Below are 26,695 nucleotides of genomic sequence, written 5' to 3'. Positions count from 1 at the left end.
ATGGCTATAATGACCTGTTTAAATTCATGGTAGTTTGAGTAATTCGCTTAATATCTATTACAGTATGGGTTTCTCAATGAGACAGACTGAAGTTAGTCAAGTCTCTATTAATATGTTGTATGGGTAACAGAAACAAGGAGAGACAGGCAAAGATACAAGGAATGAGAGCAACACCAGCAACAGCAGTTCTGATGAAAATCAGCGGAATTGCTTACTGAATGCTTTGTACTGAGTCAAATTGCTTTGCCAAGATCTGGTTTATGGGTCATTTTAAACAGGAAGGTATAGCATTTGTCCACAGCAATTATTTAAATAGTTTTTCTAACATAGAGTAATTAAAAGGCTCTTGGCTTTATGATGTGTTAAGTAATAGCCCAGATGTTTTGATGGGGGCAGAGAATCATTGGAGCATTGTAGGCTGGAGTTACACATTGGGACCACACCCTGATACAACTGGATCTCTGGAAGTTGCCTGACAATTTGAATTTTCTGATGGGCAATGCCCCTGTGTCTGCAATCCTAAGAAAGAATCCATTAAAGTCAGATTGTTGGAAGGTTCTGACTTATTTCTGCTCTGTAGTTAAATTAGGAAAGTTAACACTTACTCTAACCATTGGGTAGCTATTGAATTTCAACTCAACATTGACACCGCAAAATATCCCGTGCCCTCCCTCTAATCCCCTAAACTCCCTGAAGAAACATCTACTAATCCACTGACCTCACCCAACCTCAACCCCTTTGGATCTGTTCCACTCATCTGGCCCTGCTGGAACCAACACCCCTCTCTTGGCTACCTTTGAATTTAACTGAAGCATATATATAGCTCCTTATCTGCATTATTCACCTGGCACCTTATCCCTACTCAACCATTCCCATTTATTATGCTCAAGATTGGAAGAGACAGATTCTTATTCTGAAAGGGAGTCAAGGGCTCTGGGGAAAAGACAGGAATGTGGAGTTGATGATTATCAGTTCAGCCATGATCTGATGGATTGGCATAGCAGACTCAATGGGCTGAATGGCCTATTTCTGCTCCTAATTCTTATGGATAATATTTCCTGAGATTCCTGTACCTGTGCATCCTGAGGGGACCTTCAAGCGTGACTAAAAAACCATAAGAAACAAGAACAGAAGTAGGTTGTTCTGCCACTTGGACATTCTCAATCATTCAGTAAGATAATGTATGTTCCAACACACTTCATGACTGCTTTCCTGGATTTCTTCCTTACCTCAGTCTAAAATTGACACCCCTTTATTCTGAGGCTATACCTGCTGTACTTAGACTCTCCTATGAGGGGCAACATCCTCTTAGCCTTTACCTTGTCAAACCCCTTAAGAATTCTATTTGTTTCAATGAGATCACCTCTCATTCTTCTGAACTCCAGTGAATAGAGTCCCAATCTTTTAACCTTTGCTCATTAGATAATCCCTCCATATTGGGGATCATTCTTATAATATGCTCTAAGCCTCTTGAAATAAGGGCCAATATTCCATTAGCCTTCCTGACTACCTATATCCCTATGTGCTAGCTTTCTGTCTTTCGTACACAAGCTTCCCCAAGTCCTTTCGTGTTGCAGCTTTCTGCAGATTTTCTTCATTTAAATAACTTTCTGTACTTTTGTTCTCCCATCCAAAATGAATAACTTTATATTTTCCCACATTATATGCCATACACCAACTTCATATGGAGTGTTTTTAGCAGGCCCTGGATGTTGCCACAAGTCCTGGACGCATTGATGCATCTGCTTCTCCTTCATTTCTCTGCCCCTTCATAGCCCCCTGATGTGGTTGGAGCAATTGGTCACATTCCCTTGTGGGGAATATCAGAAACAGAACAGGCTGTTAGCAATGAAAGTGGTCAGCATTTACATTAAATAAAAGTGAGAGTTCAGTGTAGCCTTCTGTAAGTGGGCTGTGGAAAACCTTTGAGAAGTTTTCCTGAAGACAGAATGAATACCTCTCCATGGACCTTATTGTGCTGTATGCAGCTCAAGTAATGACATGCAAATAGAGCAAGAGATTGTAGGTGCAGTTGAATTACTGGAGCTTTATCTACCACCTCACTCTGACATTACAATATTGCACACAAGACCATGTTGGTGAATACTTCGTCTTTAAGGTGAGTGGAAATCAGCCCCATGCCAATGGGCGCTCAGGTTGTATTCGTGAACTGTGTCCTGCAGGTGATACTTTTAACATCACCTGTGATTACTTCAGATTCATAGATATATTTCCCCAGTCAACCTGTTCAGAGTCGTCATTACATACCTCTGCAGCGGTGGGATTTGAAACTGGATGTCCTGGCTCAGAGGCAGAGACGCTACCACTGTGCCACAAGACCCTTTTAGGCTTCATGGATGCTGTGATTACAGATGTCTTCAACCTGTACTCTGTAAGTGCCTGACTGAAAGCCTCACCTCACTGGCAAGTTGAGCCCTTGTGTTGAGATAGAAAGAAAACACCCTCCACCTCCCCACGTAACATCACGGCCCCCCACTCCCCCATTCCTTCCCAACCTCCCCCTCCCCCCACTACAGGTGGCAGCCATTTGTCATTTCCATTGTGCATTTGTGATTTGGATGAAGTCAGAAGGCAACACAGGGCAAGTAAGTGTTAGGCTCAGCTTGGTAATCGAACCCCTCCAACTCCCCAACATTCGAAATGGGATGGCAAAGTACAATAAAGATCAAGGCAGGGCAAGGCAAAGATGCTGCAAGCATCTGAGTAGGTTCAAAATAACTGAGCACAAAGTACGCAAGCAAAGAATGCTGAGATACATCTTGCTCCAATGTTGGGGTCGGGTGCCAGTGTGCGATTATACTGGGCTGAGCATTACAATGAAAGTGCTGGTGCATTCTGAATGGCAGCATTGAAGTGGACAGGGTGTACCATGATGTGGTGAGACTTGTACATAGAGGGAGGGCATATGGCCAATCACTGACATGTTGGGGTTTAATGCTCAAGGTGGGAGCTTAGAGGAGCGACCAATGATCTGGGGCTACCGGCTCCCCATGCTGTATTTCATGTCAGGTGTTCTTGTCATTCTAGTTCTCTCCATCACGTGTGAGAGCAGGAAGTGCACATAATTGAAGTGGGATTAAATATTAATGAGATATAAATGCATGTAAGGAGGCCTCTTACCATTCACTCGTGAGGGGCTCATCTTCTGATTTGAACCTTAGGTGGAAAAATCAATCTTCTTTATCTCATCTTTGAGAATCTAATTCTTCCAATTTCACCATTTGTTCCCAACTGACTCATCATTGCCCACATCATTCAAAGGATAGAAACATTCAGCCCAAACCAAAAACAGGTAGAAAGAATTTTCATACATATTTTAAAAAGGAAAACATTAATAAAGTGAGCGTTGGGCCTATGAAAGTGAGTATGGAGAACTGATAATGAAAAACAAAGGGGTGGCAGATGTATTGTACAGGTAATTTGCATCAGTCAATCAGCTACAAATCAGGAACTGAAAATGTAAGTGCCTTGACTTTGATATAACATCCTAGAGTCTTAAAAGGTCACCGGGTTTGAACAATACTGTGGTTGTTTGTATATTCCAAGGACTGTAGCAGTTTAGGAAGGCAGCCCACCACTGCCTTCTGCAGGATATTTAGGGATGGGAAATACATGAATGATTTGGATCTGAATAAATGCCTTTATTGTCGTGTGTATTTTACAGTGAGAAACACAGTACAATACAGTGATAACAAAGTGTGGAGCTGGATGAATAGAACGGGCCAAGCAGCATCTTAGGAGCAATACAGTGAAAAGCTTTTTCAGTGGCACCACAAACTGATGTTATTTTGGGTAGTTTTGTGAATAAGAGAAAAACAATATAGCTTAAAGGGAGTCTATCCCTTCTGAGCCAGCTCATCATCAACCATGCCTGCACTACTATCCCTCCTCCACTCCATCGTCTACACTGGATCCAACCAACATTGATGTCGCTGCTCTTCAGGCACCATCTTTTGCCATTGGGCCAACTCTCCTACACCACCGCCTCGGCACTGCCTGTGCTGGACCCACTGTCAGCGTCATATTGTTCACCACTAGACCCACCTTGATGTCACTGTGATGGCTTCCTGCTACCGCTTCACCACCGCCGGCTCCAGACAAAACCAATGATGAAGTTGTTGATCCTCAGGCACCATTTTTCACTGCTGGGCCTCTACCAATCTAGCAGCTGCTAATTTTGATGCCAGGTCCTGTGCGTGACCTGGAAAGTAAATAGGGGCCCATTCTTCACTGTAACCAGGTCCGCGCTGGGCTCACTCAAATCTGTGCTGGGATTCCTCATCACTGCTGATGGTTGCAAAGGGGAATAAGTGTACAGTGTAAAGAAAAACAACAAGAATGAAGAAAATAAAAATGCTCACAGTGGACAGTCTCCAGCGCAGGTGCCCTCTTCTGCTGCTACCTTGATGACATACTGCTGGTCTGGTCAGCAACATCCACATTCTAGAAAAAATAAAACGTGGCTATCAAATAGTTGATGTTTTCATTGTCCAAAACTCCCTGGTTTCAAACCAGATCTCATTAGACTGGAAAACGGCAAATTTAACTCATTTATTCAGAAAGGGAGGCAGATGGAATGCAGTAATCTAGAGGTCAGTTAGCTTAAAACCTGTCATCAGGAACATGTTAGTAACTACTATTTAAGCTCTAGCAGGGCAGTTGGATTAGTTAAGGTTACCAGGCAGAGTTGCCATGATTTTGAGAAAGAGAAATCATGTTTAACCAATCTATTAGAGCTTTTTGAGGAAGTAAGATGAGCTGTGGATAAAGAGGAACTCATAGATATACTGTATCTACATTTCCAGGAAGCATTTGTTTAAGTGCCACATCACACATTATTGTGGAAAATGAAAGCTCCTGGTGTAGTGGGTAGCACACTGGCACGAAATGCCAAATTTACTGACAAGCTGAAGCAGAGGGATCTGGGTGTCTCAGTGTATCAATTGCAAAAGGCTAACATGCAGGTACAACAAGTAATTAGAAAAGCTAATAATACCTTCTCATTTGTTGTGGGAAGGCAAATACTGCATCTGCTGTATCTGTTGTGGCTTCCTCTACATTAGGGAAACGAAGCGGAGGCTTGGGGACCACTTTGCAAAACACCTATGATCAGTTCGCAACAAACAACTGCACCTCTCAGTCATAAAACATTTCCACTGTCCCTCCCATTCCTTAGATGACATGTCCATCCTGAGCCTCCTGCAGTGCCACAATGATGCCACCCGAAGGTTGCAGGAACAGCAACTCATATTCCGCTTGGGAACCCTGCAGCCCAATGGTATCAATGTGGACTTCACAAGCTTCAAAATCTCCCCTTCCCCCCACTGCATCACACAACCAGCCCAGCTCGTCCCTGCCTCCCTAACCTGTCCTTCCTCTCACCTATTCCCTCCCCCCACCTCAAGCCACACCTCCATTTCCTACCAACTAACCTCATCCCGCCCCCTTGACCTGTCCGTCCTCCCTGGACTGACCTATCCCCTCCCTGCCTCCACACCTATATTCAGCTCTACAGGCTCCGTGCCCACCCCTTTAACTTGTCCGTCTCCTCTCCACCTATCTTCTCCTTTACCCATCTTCGATTCACCTCTCCCTCTCTATTTATTTCAGAACCCTCTCCCCATCCCCCTTTTCTGATGAAGGGTATTAGGCCCGAAACGTCAGCTTTTGTGCTCCTAAGATGCTGCTTGGCCTGCTGTGTTCATTCATCTTCACACCTTGTTATCTCAAATACAGAAGTGGACTGGTTATGGTTCATTTTTGTAGGGCGTTGTTGATATTATATCTGGAATACAGTGTGCAGTCTTGCTCACCTTATTTAAGGAGGGATGTAAATACATTACAGCAGTTTCAAGGAGGTTTATCAGACTAACACCTAAATTGAGCAAAGATAGTAAGAACTGCAGATGCTGGAGTCAAAGATAATACAGTAAAATCTGAAGAATGGCCCTGAACCGAAATGTCAACTTTCCTGCTTCTTTGATGCTGCCTGGCCTACAGTGTTCATCCAGCTCCACACTGTGTTATACCTAAAATGAGCAGACTGTGTTTTGAGAAAATGTTGGATAGGCTTGTCTTGTAATTGTTACAGTTTAGAAAATCAAGAGGTGACCTAATTGAAACTTAGAAGAAACTGAGAAATCTTGGCGGGGGTGCAGAGAGATTGCTTCCTCTTAAAGAAGACTGGGGTCACTGTTGGTTATAGAGACGTATAGACACTTCAGTCCAAATCATCCATACCTACCAGATACCCTAATTTAATCTAGTCCCATTTGCCAGTATTTGGCCCATAAGCCCTTCCTATTGGGTTAATAAGGCACTGCCCATTTAAAGCAGAGGTGAGGCAAGTGCTTTCTTATGGAGCAACAGAAGCCTTTGGAACTCACCTCCTTGAAAGGTGGAGGAAAATTTAAAGCAGAGGTGGATAGTTTATTAATAAGTAGGTGAAAGATGTTCAGGGGTCGGTGGGGATGTGGATTTGAGGTTACAGGCCAGATCAGTTATCATTTTATTAAATGGCAGTGCAGGTTTGAGATGCTGAATGAACTGATCCCGCTCCTTGTTACCCAGGATATGAAATGCAAGTAGGTTGTGTGGAAACTGAGGACTATTGCATCCTCCACGAAGCTGTCCTGCATGGCTTTTTTTTCTTTATTCATTCACATGATGAAGTTGTCTCTGACCAGGCCGCATTTATTGCCCATCCCTAATTGCCCAGAGGACAGTTAAGAGTCAACCACATTGCTGTGGGTCTGGAGTCACATGTAGGCCAGACCAGGTAAGGATGGCAGTTTTCTTCCTTAAAGGATATTAGTGAAGCAAATGGGATTTTCCAACAATCAACAATGGATCCATGGTCATCATTGGAGTCTTAATTCCAGATATTTATTGAATTCAAATTCCACCATCTGCCATAGTGGGATTCAAATCTGGGCCCTGGGAACATTATCCGGGTCTCTGGATTAACAGTCCAGCGATAACACCACTAGGCCATCTTCTCCCCCAGCTTGCCATCTAAAAGGACACTGGGCCAGCTTATGCGATAAACCTGGCTTCAAAGACCACAGAATAAAAACTAACAGAAGACAGATGCAGCAGTATGGCAACCGTAGCAAGGAACGTACAAGCAACTTGCATAAACATGAGGTCATATACACATTTTGCAGCAAACCAGATCTAAGTCAAAGATCAGAGGGGGACAACTACCTATCTCTGTTCATAGATAATGGGAACTGCAGATGCTGGAGAATCCGAGACAACAAAGTGTGGAGCTGGATGAACACAGCAGGCCAAGCAGCATCTTAGGAGCACAAAAAGATGCTGCTTGGCTTGCTGTGTTCATCCAGCTCCACACTTTGTTATCTCTGTTCATACTCTTGTTGCCACTGTATTTATATGGCTAGTTAAGTACAATTTCTGGTCAAATGGTAACCCCCAGGATGTTGATAGTGGCAGTAATGCTGTTGAATGTTAAGGGGCAGTGGTCAGATTCTCTCTGTCTTTGAGATTATCATTGCCTTGCATTTGTGTGGCATAAATTTTATTTGTTGCTTTGCATGTTCACTTATTTGTGTGTAAAATAAACTGTACATTCCTTTGTATCTGGTCTTGTGTTTACCAGGTTTATTTACAAGCACTCTCCAAGAAAATATGATATATCCACAAATATAAATACGGATTCCAATAAAGAAAAGCTCTAAAAGGAGGACTCCACTGTACATGCCTTAGTGAAGTAGGATGAAAACAAGAGGAAAATGTCATATCTGTGCAAAGGTGAGCAGCTCTTCAAATGAATACTCAGAATTTAAAGGACAGCACAGAATTACTAAAGGGTTGATTATGTGGAAGAAATTAGTGTACAAGAGGAAGCTAGCTAGAAATATAAAAACAACAGCAAGAGTTCCAACAGGTATGTAAAGTTAAAAATTGAACAAATTTTGCTGTGGATTATTATCCTCACTTATGGAGGATATAAAATAATTCCAGTAATAGTTGTAAATTAACAGGTGGAAGAAAGGGGAACTTTATGAAGTTACAATCACTAAGGAAATGCACTAAGCCAATTGACTGAGCTGCAGATTGACAAGTTTTTGGGTCCAGATGGTCTTTATCCTAGAGTGTTAAAAGAGTGACTAATAAGGCAGTATAAGCATTGGTTTTAATTAATCAGAATTTTGCTCAATTCTGGAAAGTTTCCATTAAACTGTAAAGTGGCCAATATAACTTCCCTATTCAAAAGAAATGGAATCAGAAAACATGAAACAATAGGCACTTAAAAGTCAGTCTGGGGAAAGTTTTCACTTGGTCATTAGGGAAGGTGTAGCTGGGCACTTGAAAAGCGCAACAGCCGGTATGATTTTCCTGAAGGTAAAATCATGTCTCAGCATCTTACGAAAGTACATCAAAGGACTCATGTGCTGTGGACAAATGTGATTCTGTCGTTATACTGTACTTGAATGTACAGAGGCAATGGATAAAGTCCTAATTCAAAAATTATGGCAGAAACAAGAAGTTTGGGCAGTTGCAAGAAGCACAGGTCAATTGATGTGCCATTGAATGTTGTCCACTTCTGGAAGCTGCTGCCACACTGACAGGAAATGTTGGTGTACAGAGTAATATATTATCAGGGATTGAAGGTTGGCTGGCTCACAAAAACAGAGTGTGCACTTAATTAAGTCAGTTTCTGATGGGTAGGATGTGACAGTACACATTAATGGCTTAGATGAGTGGAGGTGTGGTAGCTAAATTCACAGATGGTGCAAAGGTAGAAAGGAATGGTGTGAAGAAGACAAATGGAGTTTGCAGATGAATTTAGATAGGATGACTGGTCAAAAGTCTGCTTAGTTCCAAAGAGCCACTGGATCCAAAATGTTAACTCTGTCTTCTCTCCACAGATAATACCAGACCTGCTCTAGATAGTTCTGAAGACGCATTTAGATATGAACGTACCACGTCCAGGCATATATAGCTAAGGGCCAAATTCTGAAAAATAGAATCAGGCTTGTTTTTGACCAGCATAGACTTGATGGGCTGAAGGGTCTGCTTCTGTACTGTAGGTTTCTTACAACTAAGATCATAGTGGATGGACCCTTTGTTATGGTCGCATTACTGTAGAACTACATTGTAGGCACACTTCTAAATGTAAAATGTACAGTGTTACGAATGTGAAGTTTGCAATAATAGAAATGAAACAATGCATTCTCTGCATATCAATGACAAATTGCTGGAAATGGAGTAAAATGTATGCTATTTATTAAAGATTAAATGTTACACAAACTTCCAGCAAACCGCAACGATCACAAGTGATGCCTTGCCACAGAAGGTAGACCTCCAGATACTTGCTTTCATAGCCCAACTTCATTTTATATTGGTCACACAATTAAACCCAGCTAGAAGCTTATTACACAACCTTAATTTGATTTTTACTCTTCATTTTGCATTATTAGCTTAACATAATAAAACTAGAACAGGATCCAATACATGATTATATCATGACATTGCCCACCCACTTGTGTGTTTACTTATACACAGGAAACTAAACACAGTTATATTCATGAAGGGATTATAACTATCAAGAACTATTTTAGATGATAATTACAGCTCCTTCTGCTGTATTTGCAGGTTTCGTTTTATATTAAAATTTATCAGTAAACTAAAATGTAATGGAATTAAAGCAAATCTTCCATATAAAATAGATTTTTTTTACAATGAACATAATCTCAAACAGAATAAAAACTGAAAGAACTGTGGATGCTGTAAATCAGGAACAAAAAGCAAGGTTGCTGGAAAATCTAAGCCTGTCTGGCAGCATTTGTGAAGGAAAAAACAGAGTTAACATTTCGGGTCCAGTGACCCTTCCTCAGAACTGCTGAGCTTTTCCAGCAACTTTGTTTTTGCGCACAATCTCAAACAGGCATGAGTAGAATCATTGTCTGGTACTGTCTCAGAAACAAAGTAAGATACAACTTTTATTTTCTTATAATATTATAATATAGTAAAATACATAACATTTGAAAGCTAAAAGGGAACATTAATGGATTGTGGCAGCAAAGACTTTTCCAACAGCTTATTATCTGCATCTTTTGACAGGAATTGTAATTACAAAGGACAAAACAATGAATTTCAGAATTTTATTGTGACAGAATATTTACCAGATTCAGATCAAAATTAATATTCAAGCATATTTTAATCATGGAATCAATAAATAAACACAGGAGGTGGTATTTTGATCAACATTAGATGTGGGACTGAAGGTAGGATGGTGATGCAATAGTGATGCCATTGGACTAATAATGCAGAACCCCAAGTGAATGTTCTACGTACATGGGGTTTGAATCCCATTATGGAAGATGGTGAAATTTTAACTGAATAAAACTTGGAATTAAAAGCTTGCTAAATTTCACCTATGTAACTAATGTCAATTATCACAAAAGCCCATCTGGTTCACCAATGTCATAAAATCACAGAATCCCTACAGTTTGGAAGAAGGCCAGTCTGTCCATCAAGTCCACACTGACCTTCCACAGTTCCAACCAGATGCACACCCCCTACCACCACCATTTCACTGCATTTCCCATGGCTAACCCATCCAGCCGGCACATCCCTGGTCACTTTGGGCCATTTAGCTTGGCCAGTCCACCTAACCTGCACATCTTTGGACTGTGGGAGAATACTAGAGGAAACTCACACAGCCATGGGAGAACATGTAAACTTCACACATACAGTCACTAAGGCTGGAATCAAATGCAGGTCCCTGGTGCTGTGAGGCAGCAATGCTAACCACTGAGCCACCATGCCATACAATTGTCCTTTCGGACCCAGAGCAATATAGCTGTCTCTTAACTGCCCTCTGGACAATTATAGATGGGCAACAAATGCTGGCCTAATCAGTGACACCTGCCTCCCATGAACAAACAAAAAAAGATTACCTGTACTGATTAAACCCAACCCTCAATCCGAATGCTCTTTAATGTCTAGACATCCTTCCTGAAGAGTGGCGATCAGAACTGTATGTATTTGACTTGCTGAGATCTAATGAGAGTTATATAATAGCTTAGTATAATGTTGTTACTTTTGTATTCTGTGACCACAAAATGTATTTGTGTCATACTTTCTGTTAAATACTAAACTAAGGTTTAGTCTGAAATGGGACCGTGACGTGGGTCATATGAATGCCATTTTGGGAGTATGTTAGCATATGGAAATATATCGACAAAGACAGAAATTAGATTACACATACATCAGTATGAAACACCGATTTGATTCTAGTAGTACCATTTTGTAATGTAAAACTTCAGCTTACACCCTATGTTAATCTCACGAAGCTGCGCGTCCAGTCAGTAGCAAGAAGTAATCCCCTCCACTCTTCCACCAGGGATATTTAAAGGAATCATTGACTCGATTCAGGATAGTAGATGATGTTATTCTATTGGCTAGAATAGGGTTAGCAAAGCTTTTATGGTCCTATTATTACTTAAAGTTGACGATTTCAGAGTGGAATGGCACATGGTAAGGGGTTTGGTTCTCACTTCCTGGTGCTAATCTTTATTATTGCAGTTTCTATTCCTCTTGACCTGCAACATGACTGGGAGATTTAGCTGAGGTGACACAAAGGACATTCAGGAAGAGGAAGGAAGTGGTGGAGGAGAAGAACCTGCAGTAAGGGGCTGTACACAGAGTAATTCTCCTCCCCATGCTTCAGTGAAATACAGTGGGCTAGATTTTTGCTCCTGAGACAGCCGTATCAGAGTTAACATTCACAGAGGAGAGGTGCTGCTGTCTGGATTTGGGCCCAGACTTCAGGAAGCAGAATGGATGCACTTATGGGCAGGGCAGTGTAGTGAGGTAAGCTGGTTAACAGATCAAGCTTGGTTCTCTCTTCATGGGAGAATGGGAGAGACTAGGACTAGAGGGCATTGTGTCAGAATAAAAGGAGCTCTAATTTAAGACTGACATGAGGAGGAATTTCTTCTCTCAGAGGGTTGAGAATGTTTGGAACTCTTTTTCACAGAGAGCTGTAGGGGCAGAGTCCTTCTGTATATTTAAGGCTGAGACAGATTCTTGATCTGTCGGGAAATTGAGGTTTATGGGGAAAGTGTGTTCAGGAACGTAGGATCAGCCACGATCCTATGGAATGGCCTACTCCTGTTCCTATTTCGTCTCATCTTATCTACTGTTATTAGTTTCAGCACCCATGCTAAGATAAAATAAAACAAAGGCCCTAGCTTGTAATGCAGTCCTTGCAATAATAAAACAACTTCCATTCCAGTGCGTAACCTCTTACGAAGCAAACTTTCTGCATAACACCATATCAATAAAACTGTCAATTTTGAATGCACTGCTGATATAATTGTAATTTGTTGAAGTCAGATTTGTAAAGAGCTCTTTGGTAAATATGAAAAAAACAGATATTGTAACTTCTAGATCAGTTTATTTTTAAATGCTTCAAGACAGCAGTAGCTCAAAATATTTTATTCATTTTTAAGGAGCATGTGATTTATAACTGACAATTGTTAGATCTATTCAGGCTCAATTTCCTTTACAACTACTGTATAAAACTGTGATCACCAACTTGTGGATTATATGCCTATGCTGCAGCCAGAATGTGAACTATACAAACTCAGTACACTTTCTGCTATTCTGGAAGATTTTCTGATCCTCCATTACTACACAAAAATCCAGGCCAGAACGTCTGATCTCCCCCTTGCAGCTAGGGGCTGCTCACTCAAATCTGTCCCACATTGCGGGTAAAACCTGCAGCCTCTCAGCTCTGTGATGATGGCCTTTTGAGTGAAGTTGACTGCGTTCGAGACCATTTTAGATCTAGGATCTATGCTAGCTGGAACAGGCAACATTTCTAGCCAGGATGTGAAATCTGACAGTTGTTAATATGAGTGGGAAAGAGTGATGTAAAACCATGAATGAGCGGCTTGAGTTTTCAATCAGTAGGACTTGTGGATGGTGAATGACAGCAATACAGTATATTAAGCAGCGTGTGGGAAGCTAGTGGCAAAGTTGGTGGAAAATGGCCTTGAAAGGTTATTTTCGATGACCTTGGCCACTTATACACGATTAATCCACTCACGCTGTTTTGAAGTGATGTCTAGAAGGTATCCTGTACATTTTTCACATCAGGACCTCCATTGCTGCTGAAAAGAAGCCTAGAGCTTACTCTCTGTATACTGTTTCTTTCCCAGGTCAAAGCTGCATTTTCAAATTACTTCCAGCACCTTCTGCCGTCAAAGTGCACATCTCAGTTAAAAGTGCAGGCTAGCTATAAGTACCAGCAGCTCCCTTCAACCCACGCTAGCCTCTCTCAAATTTCTGTTCAGGTTTCCAGCTACTCAACAGCACGGCTGCATATTTCAATCATGAAATGAATTAGCAGGCAAAGTTCACTAAATTCACTATATCTGAACAAGCTGGCCTGGATTAATTACACCTTATGATTTCCCTGCTTATTTATGGAGGCTGGAGTCTTTGCAAAACTTTGAAAGGACAGAAAATCACATGAGCCCTCTACTGCCAGCTTCACCCAGCTCAGTTCCTTAAAAGTATTTGCATTATGTGAAAAATCACATTGAAAGATGCAGATACCCAAATCTATTCCAACTCATATATGCGTGTTTCAACATCAAGTTAAAAGATCGGAAAGTTCGATATGAATAGGAAATAAACAGGAATTTTTCAATGCCGTGAACACAAGGAGAATTGCAACAATATTTTCCAAAAGTTGCTTTTTTTCCTTCTATATATAGGAAGAGAATTTACTAGATTTGATTCAACCAAAGTCAGCAAGCATTACTCCCATTCCTTCAGTCAAATATCTATCAAACCAGGTGTGCTGACTCACCAATATATCATTTTCTCAGTCTGAAAATGGAAATTTAGCACGTTTCTTTACTGATGCAATTTATAACGGAACTGGACATCAGAATCAGGCAGTAAGATGCCAAGGCCTGCACGGTCATTATTAAGTCCGACTGGCTTTTCCCCTTCAATGATTTCCAAGTCAAGTGTAGTTAACATTATTGAGAGAAATATTTTGATCTCACTGACTGCAAAATGTCTCCCAGGACACATGCTAGATCCAGAACCAAAAGGCATCAAATAATAGCGAAGTTTCCTTCCTCCCTTGTAAAAGGTAGTCTTCTCCATTCCATTTTCCACAAAGCGATTATACTTGTACACCTGCAAAATAGAAATTAAAAGAAGTCTCTACGTATCGTTACAAGAAGGTAAAACTTGATTTGGGTCGAAGTACAAATTGGCAGCTCATATCACACTCTGCCTTGTTTTCTTTTCCAGTTAATGTTGAGTGAAATTGTACCTGTGCGTCACTCTCAGGTGAGCCCTTGGCTATGTTACCTTCCGTAATCAATCATTTTGTCAATGTTTATAAGTGTATGCCCCAGAGCCAACTGAGTGGAGTGCCAAAGGCAACATCACGGTCATTAAAAGTGACATTCAAACAAAATAGTTAATATAAGCAAGATTAAGTAAAATCCTTTAAGTCAAAATTATATCGGTACAATTGTTTTGCGTCCACTTCAAGTTGCTTAAAAGTAAAACATTAATTGTATGCTTTGCTAAATAGTAATTTGTGGGCAGTAAGAGAGATAAATCTGATGGAACTTCTCATGAGGTAAATAAATTTATCAGAACCATAAAGTCACAAGAGATCTACAATGCAAAGAAAGGCCATGTGCCCCATCATGCCCACACCAGTTAAAAACAACCACCTAACTATTCTAATCCCATTTCCCAGCACTTGGTGCATAGCCTTGTATTCCTTGGCATCGCAAGTCTACATCTAAATACTTCTTCAATGTGACGAGCGTTTTTGCCTCTCCCACCCTGACAGGCAGTGAGTTCCAGATTCCCACAGCCCTCTGAGTGAAAAGATCTTTCCCCACATCCCCCCTAAACCTCCTGTCCTTTCCTTTAATTCCTATCCCCTGCGATTTCAAAAGTGTTTCATACATATTCATTAACCTACATATTTTGTTGTAAAATATATAGGTTGCTCTGAAATGTAGTCCCAACTGAGTAAATGCCAGAAAATGTTATGTTATTTCATTGAGGTTTGGAAAAGGCACTAAAGGAAGCTGAAGATTCAGATTAACTGTGAAAATTCAAATCTGCCTCCCACAAAGTGGAACACAATCTGTTCCCCAACTCATTTTTACTTTCTCTCTTGTCTAATGATTGCCAAATGATTCTACTAAGCCACTGTGAAAACACTTGGCACTACTACTGAATGCAGCATTCCTAATAACTTCAGGTTTTGACTATTTTAGTTTGTTTATACTTGTCCCAAATACTTGCATCTCTGATTTGTGTGTTTTCTTTAAGGTAGTCCTTCAATGTAATTGTTACGTGTGACTGTGTTATCACTGAAACTGTACTGGGATGAACAAATAAGAAGAAATGCAAAGCAAAAGACAGAACTCAATGTTGACTCTCAGAGTCATATCACATTTACATTTTCCAATATTTGAGCCTTGTAGAAATACCCCATTTGTCAGAATATTAATATTTTCTGCAGACAATCCTAATTGTAGTTTCATTGAGCATTACATTTGGGGCATATAACAGCAATATACAACATACGAATTACTGACTGTGGTCCAAGTGTTAATGGTCCTTTAGTGACACTGAGTGTCACCTGAATACAGGTGCTTTGAGGACCTGAAATTAAATATATGTACTGCTAAATGAGAAGATACAGCTTAAGCTAAAAAATCCAGAAATGTACCTCATATGTGCTTCAAATATCAATCATTTCAAAAGTCTAAGCTCAGTGGTATAACCATGCAAGTAGCTGATCGGATATCACAACACAATATCTGACATAGTCCATTTAGATTTGTGAAAACTGCAGAAAAATATGAGGGCATGCAGGTATTATCAGACAGTGCGACATTCCAGGTCAAAAGCATAATTTGTGATTAGAATCTCTTTTTGTCACTTGACCAACAAAATGTCTATCAGAGTAAGTAATTGACTCATTGGGTATAACTGTTTGGTGGCACTGAGCTTACGTATCACCCCAAAAAAACAGAGAAAAGCAACTGAAGCATTTTGGATAACAAAGTGTGAAGCTGGATGAACACAGCAGGCCAAGCAGCATCTCAGGAGCACAAAAGCTGACGTTTCGGGCCTAGACCCTTCATCAGAGAGGGGGATGGGGAGAGGGTTCTGGAATAAATAGGGAGAGAGGGGGAGGCAGACCGAAGATGGAGAGAAAAGAAGATAGGTGGAGAGGAGAGTATAGGTGGGGAGGTAGGGAGGGGATAGGTCAGTCCAGGGAAGACGGACAGGTCAAGGAGGCGGGATGAGGTTAGTAGGTAGGAAATGGAGGTGCGGCTTGAGGTGGGAGGAAGGGATGGGTGAGAGGAAGAACAGGTTAGGGAGGCAGAGACAGGCTGGGCTGGTTTTGGGATGCAGTGGAGGGAGGGGATGAGCTGGGCTGGTTTTGTGATGCAGTGGGGGGAGGGGAAGAACTGGGCTGGTTTTGGGATGCAGTGGGGGAAGGGGAAGAACTGGACTGGTTTTGGGATGCAGTGGGGGAAGGGGAGATTTTGAAGCTTGTGAAGTCCACATTGATACCATTGGGCTGCAGGGTTCCCAAGTGGAATATGAGTTGCTGTTCCTGCAACCTTCGGGAGGCATAATTGTGGCACTGCAGGAGGTCCATGATGGACGTGTCGTCTGAGGAATGGGAGGGGGAGTTAAAATGGTTCGCGACTGGGAGGTGCAGTTGTTTACTGTGAACCGAAAGGAGGTGTTCTGCAAAGCAGCCGCCAAGCCTCCGCTTGGTTTCCCCAGTTTAGAGGAAGCCACACCGGGTACAATGGACACAGTATACCACATTTGGCAGATGTGCAGGTGAACATCTGCTTAATATGGAAAGTCATCTTGGGGCCTGGGATGGGGGTGACGGAGGAGGGTGGTCGGGTCAGATTGTAGATGGTGGAAGTGTCGGAGGATATGTGTCGTATCCGGAGGTTGGTGGGGTGGTGTGTGAGAATGAGGGGGATTCTCTTGGGGCGGTTGTGGCGGGGGCGGGGTGTGAGGGATGTGTTGTGGGAAATGGACATCAGTTTCTAGCTGGTTACCTGAGATAGCCTACACCTTCCACCCCAACCTCAAGTTCATCTCCAACACATCCCTCACCTTCCTGGACCTTCCACCCCAACCTCAAGTTCATCTCCAACACATCCCTCACCTTCCTGGACCTCTCAGTCTCCATCTCAGGTAACCAGCTCAAAACTAATGTCCATTTCAAGCCCACCGACTCCCACAGCTACCTAGAATACACCTCCTCCCACCCACGCTCCTGCAAAAATTCCATCCCCTATTCCCAATTCCTCCGCCTCCGCCGCATCTGCTCCCACAATGAGGCATTCCACTCCCGCACATCCCAGATGTCCAAGTTCTTCAAGGACCGTAACTTTCCCCCACAGAGGTCGAGAACGCCCTTGACCGCGTCTCCCGCATTTCCCGCAACACATCCCTCACACCCCGCCCCCGCCACAACCGCCCCAAGAGGAACCCCTCATTCTCACACACCACCCCACCAACCTCCAGATGCAACGCATCATCCTCCGATACTTCCGCCATCTACAAAGCAACCTCACCACCCAAGACATTTGTCCATCCCCACCCTTGTCTGCCTTCCAGAGAGACCACTCTCTCCGTGACTCCCTTGTCTGCTCCACACTGCCCTCCAACCCCACCACACCCAGCACCTTCCCCTGCAAGCACAGGAAGTGCTACACTTGCCCCCACACCTCCTCCCTTACCCCCATCCCAGGCCCCAAGATGACTTTCCATATTAAGCAGATGTTCACCTGCACATCTGCCAATGTGGTATACTGCATCCACTGTACCCGGTGTGGCTTCCTCTACATTGGGGAAACCAAGCGGAGGCTTGGGGACCGCTTTGCAGAACACCTCCGCTTGGTTCGCAATAAACAACTGCACCTCCCAGTCGCAAACCATTTCCACTCCCCCTCCCCTTCCTCAGACGACATGTCCATCATGGGCCTCCTGCAGTGCCACAATGATGCCACCCGAAGGTTGCAGGAACAGCAACTCATATTCCGCTTGGGAACCCTGCAGCCCAATGGTATCAATGTGGACTTCACAAACTTCAAAATCTCTCCTTCCCCCACTGCATCCCAAAACCAGCCCAGTTCTTCCCCTCCCCCCACTGCATCACAAAACCAGCCCAGCTCATCCCCTCTCCCCACTGCATCCCAAAACCAGCCCAGCCTGTCTCTGCCTCCCTAACCTGTTCTTCCTCTCACCCATCCCTTTCTCCCACCTCAAGCCGCACCTCCATTTCCTACCTACCACCTCATCCTGCCTCCTTGACCTGTCAGTCTTCCGTGGACTGACCTATCCCCTCCCTACCTCCCCACCTATACTCTCCTCTCCAACTATCTTCTCCTCGATCCATCTTCGGTCCACCTCCCCCTCTCTCCCTATTTATTCCAGTTCCCTCACCCCATCCCCCTCTCTGAAGAAGGGTCTAGGCCCGAAACGTCAGCTTTTGTGCTCCTGAGATGCTGCTTGGCCTGCTGTGTTCATCCAGCTCCACACTTTGTTATGTTGGATTCTCCAGCATCTGCAGTTCCCATTATCACTGAAGGATTTTGGATCCTGCTTCTCAAGCAACAGGAACTGAATTTGACAGGGTGGAGAGCGTCAAGTTTCTTCAAGTGGCAATAACTGCCAATCTGTCGTAGACTCCTATGTAGCTGCATGGGGGGGGAGGCACAACAATGCCTCTTCTTCCTCAGGCGGCTCAGAAAATTTGGCATGTCCTTAAGGTTCTTCACCAAATTCTATAGATGCTCCATTGAAAGCGTACTGTCTGGGGGTATAACAGCCTGGTAAGGCAATGGCTCTGCCCAGGAACATAAGAAACAACAGAAGGAGGTATGCACATCACGAAGCCAAACTTTCATCCAAGGACTCATTTCGCTACTGCAGAAAGGTGGCCAACATCATCACAGACCCACTGTACCCTAGTAATGCTGTCCAACAACGTCTTCCATCAGGCAGAAGATACAGAAGCCTGAACACATGCAGCTTCAGGATCAGCTTCTTCCTGGCTATTATCAGACTGGTGAATGCACGCTCTCGCCTCAAATAATGCTGATCTTGCTAACGGTGATCTCACCTAGTCCATTCCCTGTGCAAAGTAACCTGTATGACTTTGTCTAAGTTTTTTGATCTGCACATCCCTGTTTACCATGATCTGCTCATAAACAAAGCTTTTCACAGTACAGCGGTACACCTGACAATCAATCAATCAAGCAATATAAATTATTGTTCCCTTTGTAATGTTGTATTCTTGTTCTGAGGGGGTGACTAAAAAACAAAATGTTTCAACTGCTTTTCTCTCTTTTTTTCATTAATATTTAAGCTCTGTGCCACCATGCAATTATAGCCAATGAGTTAATTACTTATTCAGATAGACATTTTTTGGTCTAATGGGATTGAGTTAAAGGGTGAGGAGGAAGGTGTTGAGCAGGACTCCTGATTTATGTTACATGATGCCCTCACTGAAGACACGCCCTTTAGGAATGGGCAGGATTCATCCCAACATTTCTTTCTTACAAAGGTGGGATCAGGATTTATTCCATGAATAACTCACTTGGAAAATAAGCTATATCGCTGTACGTTCACTCCCAGAATCAGACATTGTGACTCTCTTGTCATTACTATTGTACTCAGGTCAGCTAGCTGGACCTCACAATATGAGTTCCCTGATTGGGGCTGTTAATCTGGTCCAATCAGGGAGCCCTGGCTGACAGATATAAACAGGACTGGCAGAGATTCTGTTCACTCTGAGAGCTGGCTCTGAGGGAGCTGGACAGGGGCCACGACTCTCTACGTGTAATTAAAGTGTTACTTAATGATGGGATACCAGCCTCTGTGGAGCCATTTCAACTACCTGCAATTATTCTGAAAAATCAAACAACAGAGTCCAGCAAACAGGTATTCATACATGCTCTATCATTTCCTACTAAAAAAAACTTACACAGCCAAAATAAACTCGTACAACTACCTTGTAAATATGATAGATCCAAACAAACTTTAGTAAGATCATGCACTCTGAATTCCTGTAAACTCAACAGATAAATAGCAATTAACTAATGACCTCTCAAGAACCACAGAATTAAATTCCCTAGGTGTTCTGGTATGTACAGTTTTATATTGTATATCAAAAGGATTTGCAACCTGGACTAAAAATGCACGTTTTCTTTTGAGAAAACCGCAAACCTTGTACATATGCACCATACTAAGATGTATTATATTAAACATTGCAACATGTTTTGCTTATTTTTCATTAAGTGACTGTATAAACTTATGACCATCACTCAGGTTCCATACCTCATGGGAAAGGGAGAAGCCCATTAAGCTCCTCAAAACAGTTCTGGCATTTAATCAGATTATGATTCATTTGTATTTTATCTCTATTTATCTGCCATTGCTCCATATCCCTTTGCCATCGCAAAACAAACATTTATAGAGCTTGGCCTTGTGAATTCGAATTGATACAGCATCTGCAGCTTTAGTGAGGATTGCAGTCCTCATTTCCATAACATTTTTTGAAAGAAACCGCTTCCCAAGTTAAAAAGGTCCTGCTCTTTTGCTTCTGTCATAAATAAGGAACTTAGTATAGTTGTGGGTCAGAACAATTCAGTCTTGCAGTCTGATGGGTTCATAGATGGAAAGCCTTCCATGACCATCATAATCATTCTTCCCACTCTCTTCTAGATCCCTGTTATTTTTACACTCTCCTCTATATCAAATTCAAGCACCTAGACATAGATTTGAAATGTATTAAAATTTCACCAGTAAGTTTCAACAGGTATTCATTGCATGTTTAACTATTGGTGGATACTAATGGATTCCTGGGAGTAAATTACGAAGTTTCAGGTGATATTAAATAAGGCTGAGTTTACAACCAGCATTTGAACCTTTAGACCACTTTATCCTTTAAATTTAAATATTAAATTTTATATTTAATAATATTATTAAATCATAGATGTGTCTCAGTTTTTTAGAGAGATAGTGTGAAGAATTCATTTCTTTACATACTTACAATAGCAACAAGCAATGTAATCCGTTGATTCATGACAATATTTATGAAATACTATTTATGTAATGCTGCATCAATGTTAACCAGTTGTATTCAATGGTAGTTGACCATGATTTAGTGTACTAAGAATGTATTATGCTAAATTAAATGCTGGCCAAATCAAATTTTTGTCTTGAATAATAAGTGTCATTAATACTAATAGCTGAATTTAATATATTCATGTGCACATGTACATGGGAAGGTCATGGTGAGAAAGAAGACAGCAGTGTTTACTGCTGCTGGAACAGTCATCTCTGCTTTCCAACTTCAGCTCATAATTTAGTGTTAATGCTAGTACCAGCAACAATTCACCAAATTCAATGTAGAATCTGATTGCATTTAATTTGCATGCAGGTGGTGAATCTCTCAAGCCACATTAAGGCTGTGCCATGGTGGATTAATTTCCAGTCTTTGATATTCATTAACTCTGGCTGCAGAGAGAAAAAAATACAGGGAGATGACACAATTACCCTTAGAGCTTCAGTGCGGAGCAATAGCTTCACAATCTCAAGTTCACAGCACCATATCAATTGATCAAGAAAAGGGAGAATCCTTATGAAGTGATGTGAAGCAACATATGGCTATTACAGGAATTTTTGGAATCAATGATGCTCCAGCACAATTATCTAAATGGTGCAGCTTATTTGTTACCGACACAGTTCTTTATCCTATTTTTCTCCTGGTCATCAACTGATCCTTTACCTAACAAAGCGGAGAGTTCTCTTGACTTCAAGCCAATCAATTCACAGTTCAATGTTAATCCTTTTCAAAGCAACACCACTCAATCTCATTCCCATATTCTCTATTGAGGCACTAAATTCAATGACCTTCAGGTCTTGGACCACACGCTATTCAAAAGATGGAAGATTCTTTTCGCAAGAAAGAGCAATCGCAATGCTAGAACAAAAGGCCTGGTTGTTGCTGTAAGACAGCAGGGTAGACTGAGCTGCACAAGCAGGACACGACATACCTCAGGATTTTCATAAACCTCTGGATCCATGTGTAGAATTTGAGGATAAAGGGCAACGCAATCCCCTTTTCTCAATTTGATGCTCTGTTCTTCTTTAAATTTTAAGGTAAAATCCTCCTTAGCAGTTCGGATATTCATAGAGGCACTGCATAATCGAAAGCTCTCTTTTATTGCACTTCCTAAAGGCAAGTGATTACAAGAACAGACAGACAGGACAAATGCAGAGAGAAAGAAAAACAGTGTTAGCATCAAGAATTTTAGAAAGGACCCACCTAAGTACTCAATCACTTTCTGTATTCATAATTTATTTGGGAAAAAAAATCCTTAAAATTATAAGCATTTTGAATGATATATTGGCTGTATTCAGTGTTGAATTAAGTGCTAGAATTTTCTGATTTCAGCACAAAAAAGAGGTACAATTCTCTTGTAAAGATGATGCTTGCAGATTTTCAAATTCTTTTAGAAAAGCATTTCAGTGTGAATGTGCCACCCCATCTTAGTGGGCTCCAGAAACCCAATGTCCTTGCTATCCTAGTGGCCTTCAACTTTTGTTCCCTGCTCGACAGATTTTATGGCTAATTTCCGGCAATTTATCCTGGCAGTTCGAAGAAGAATTCCTGTGGGAATAATGTGCATAATTTGCATAAATCATTCTGATAGAATGCATATCAGCACGTAGCTCCTGTCTAGGGGTTGCAACACTCACATTGTAATCAAAACTGACTTTTTCCAACAGCATATCTGGATAGAGAATTTAGCAACTTGATTCTTTCTGATCATCATAGGAAAGTAGAAAAATTGAGTATCCGCACATGAGATGATATGAATTTACAAAACTCGTCACCTACATTAAAGGGATAAAGAAAGTTTCACTTGTGATCCCAAGCACCATGGCTCTGTTAAGAAAGGAAGCTTAAAAAAACTGCAAGTGCTAATCCGAAGTAAACAGCAACTGTTCTTTCAGTAAACATTAAATCTGTAGCAGAGCGCACAGAAAATAAACTGGCATGGGATGCATTCTTGCAGGAGGTTTCTCCTTAAGCGTGCATTTGTCTAAAGGAATGAAGCTTCGGTCAGCTCTGTGTGGTCAGCGCGGTGATTCAATGTGACGTACAGTGAGTCTGTGCATATTCTTTTGGACTGCCTTCGTTACTATAATCAGGCAGAGTCAAATCGGTTTGTTGGTGACGAAGCCAGAGTAGAACTGCGGATCCAGGAGAAAGCCTGGATTGCGGATTGCCACAAGGCACCTGACACGATAGATTCTAACTGGCAGCGCCCTGGCAGCGAAACTTTGCAGCGTACGAGAAAATGTCTACCCCCCTACCCTCATGCTGTGCGCAGCCACAAGAAAGACACTGTGTATAAACCTTTTTAGTACGTGCTTGGGAAATGATAGATGACAAGTGAAACATTACTGTTTGCCTATGAAATCAGATGAAACAGAGAGAAAAAAAAATCGCATGGCTACAGCACACGACTGTGAAATGGCTGTGTAGTAGTTATTACTTGAGCAACATGGTCACATTCCATTGGTTGAAATTCTCCCTTACAGCATGGCAGTCAGTGGCTGATGTAGTATCACAAATGACAATTGGGCAAGCATATCTTATGCAGAAGTTAATCATGATAATGGAGCACAAAGTGTGTTTTCGTGGTCAGATCGTAAATGACAAATCTGTTTTACCTTACAGTACCAGCTACATGTGGGAGGTTAGGCTGCTTTGGCTTTGAGCAATCATGATGATAATTATTAAATGCCAAAAGTAATGAGTCAGATGATGATCAGCAAGGGAGAAGCACAGGCCTATGGGGTTTAAGTTGATAAATTAAAAGACACACTTCTCTAAAGCATGCAACACATTCCCAAAAATAAAATGCAGAAATTCTCATCAATCCAAATAATCTGCTTAGAATTTCTTGCACACATTTAAGATATATCAAAAGCAGCCATCCACTGCCACAGATAGATCAGCTGGTAGCTCAGGAAGTCTTCTATTCAGTACCAAGAGGTATAGTAAATTATGCAGTGCAGTGGCGCAGCATCTGTTTCTGCCCTAGTACCGAACAAACAAACCCATTTAAAGGCTATAACAGGCTAACCAGACAGCAAGCGAGTATGACTCTTAGTTTTGCAAAGCAAATTGGAGACTAAGATTCAGATGAATGTTCAGTTTGGGGGAAACATTCGGTCCCTTTTGAGAACATGCTGCACTGTCAGCAGCTCTGAAAGGTTTCTTATTTTGTTCTTGAAATATATGAATTATGAAATGTTTGCAGGTCCAATCCTGTATAACAAACATGTTTACCTAGATTATATTAAAGTGAAAGTTTCAACCTCATCTACAATCTATGGACTGCCTTGACAGAAGCCAATTGACGACAATGCATCAAAGCATTCAAATTACAAGCTAGTCTCTTGTTCCTTACTATGTCAGTAACATTGTACGAGGCTGGTTATAAACTATTGTCATGTTTGCCGTAGTCGATTGCACAGAAGTCAACTGCTTTCTAAAAATTTGATAAGGTAGCAATCAACATAAATTTTGTTTCTAATTTTCAAATAAATTAATTGTTGCAAAACTAGGAAACATTGTAGGTTACAAAATAATTTGAGACTTTTTTGTAACCATTACAGGCTTGCAAACTTGGATAAAATGAATCTGTCAGTTTGAAATATAACACGGTGATTTGATGCCTAGTTACCAATCAGATACTGCAATAAAACTTAAAAGGTCATTGTCTACTACTTCTACATTTAATGCCTGGCTCAAGACTCAAAAAGAGCATAAGCAATGGTCAATAAAATAAGGCTCAATAGTACTGAACAGTAAGTGACCAACTACCAACTAGAAATGTACAGTGGTCAATCTCCACAATCATTGTTTTCAATTTCTCTGCTAATAAACTGACAATAAATGGAAACAGCAAAAAGGAGAATTCATTCCAGAATGATGGGATTTTATTGCACAATCAGCCCGCTATGAAAACGTGCTCAGATTTTTCAGTAAATTGCCAACTTACAGAAAAAAAACTATTCATTTTGACTAACCCTAACTCTATCGGATAGAGTGAGGAAACAATGTTATGTTCTGCTTGTTGAAGTTGTAGTCTTGCTCACCAAGCTGGTCTGTTTGACTGCAGACGTTTCATCATTTTGCTAAGTAACATCATCAGAGCTCCTCCTGTGAAGTGTTGGTGTTCTGTCCTGCTTGTTATTTATATGCCTCGGTTTGCTGGGGTGGTTGGCATCACTTCTGGTTCTGTTTTACAATGGTTTGTATATCAGGTCTAGTTCAATGTGTTAGTTGATGGAGTTCTGGTTGGAATGCCAGGCTTCCAGGAATTCCCTGGCATGTCTGTTTGGGTTTTGCTATTACAGATGTGGAGGACTGTCCCAGTTGAATTTGTGTCCTTCTTTGTCTATATGTATTGAGACCAGTGAGAACTGGTCGTGTCTCTTGGTGGCTAGTTGATGTTCATGTATCCTTATTGTCAGTTTTCTTCCAGTTTGGCCTAGGTAATGTTTCTCACAGTCCTTGCATGGTATATTAGATTAGTTTTATTGGTTGTGGGTACAGGATCCCTTACGTTTGCAGAGTGGGTTGTTGGTTTGTGGGCTACTCTGATACCTAGGGGCGTGAATAATCTTGTGGTCATCGCTGATACATCTCTGATGTACAGTAGTGTGGCTAGCATGTCTGGCCATGTTGTGGTCTGCCATAGAGGTAATGGTGGGTTATGGAAGCAGAATGTAACATTTTTCCTCGACATTAATCAATAGAGTTAGGGTTAGTCAAAACAAATAAATGATTTTTTTTGCAAGGTGACAACTTACTGGAAAATCTCAGCACATTTACATAAAAGGCTGGTCGTACAATAAAATCCTATCATTCTGATTTTAACTAGCAGGGTGATGAAATATCAGCAATCAAACACACTGGTCAGGAGGCAAGTCTACAGCCTCATCCACAATCTAAGCTCCAAACCTTCTCAAAAAACTTTAAATTCTGCTTATTTTTGGTTAAACTACATAACTCAAAAGAAGACTGATATGTCATCGGATCAATAAGTAATTCTGATCTATTGAAAAAGCCTAACTTTATAAAATTAGATAAAAGAGCTTGGGTGGAGTCAATGCAGATTAACCTTAAAGGCCAACTCTGTTTCTCACTGAGAAGTCCATTCCAATTCCTAATGGAAGTCAGGAAAGTGTGGTTTACCCAACATGAAACAGAAAACAGTGCAGAAGCAGTATGCTGGGAAAAATGGATCTTCCACCAGGCCTGTATTTTCTGCTCAAGTTTTGAGTGTCATAGTGGAAAGCCACATTTAAGATGGTAATGATACTTTACAAAATGCACACTTTATAAGAGTTCTTGCTTGGTAAGGAAGTTACAAGCAGTGTAGAGAAATTAATTGCCTTAAAGGGTGGTCAAGATATGCTCTAGTAACATTTTTTAGCTTCACATTCACTCCTGTATATGTGAAATACTGAGGGTAGTTTTGGTCCCCTTATTTAAGGTCACCTTATTGAAAAAATC

General features: G+C 41.5%; 1 protein-coding gene across 6 annotated transcripts in view; it reads right to left on the bottom strand.

The window, feature by feature from the left end:
* Positions 1–9,272: 9,272 nt before the first annotated feature.
* The window catches only part of LOC125452090 (cytochrome P450 7B1), a 277,642-nt gene continuing 260,219 nt past the window's right edge, over positions 9,273–26,695 (bottom strand). For all 6 annotated transcript variants that reach the window (XM_048530069.2, XM_059645892.1, XM_048530068.2 and 3 more), the window contains 2 exons: positions 22,152–22,330; positions 9,273–14,211 (listed from right to left, as the gene is read on the bottom strand). In XM_048530069.2, the coding sequence (XP_048386026.2) occupies positions 13,921–14,211; positions 22,152–22,330 (470 nt within the window). In that variant the 3' untranslated portion in view covers positions 9,273–13,920. The remainder of the gene's footprint in view (positions 14,212–22,151; positions 22,331–26,695) is intronic.

This window comes from Stegostoma tigrinum, chromosome 5 (assembly GCF_030684315.1).
Source record: "Stegostoma tigrinum isolate sSteTig4 chromosome 5, sSteTig4.hap1, whole genome shotgun sequence".
Classification (NCBI taxonomy): Eukaryota; Metazoa; Chordata; class Chondrichthyes; order Orectolobiformes; family Stegostomatidae; genus Stegostoma; species Stegostoma tigrinum.
This window is presented reverse-complemented; position numbering and strand designations above follow the sequence as displayed.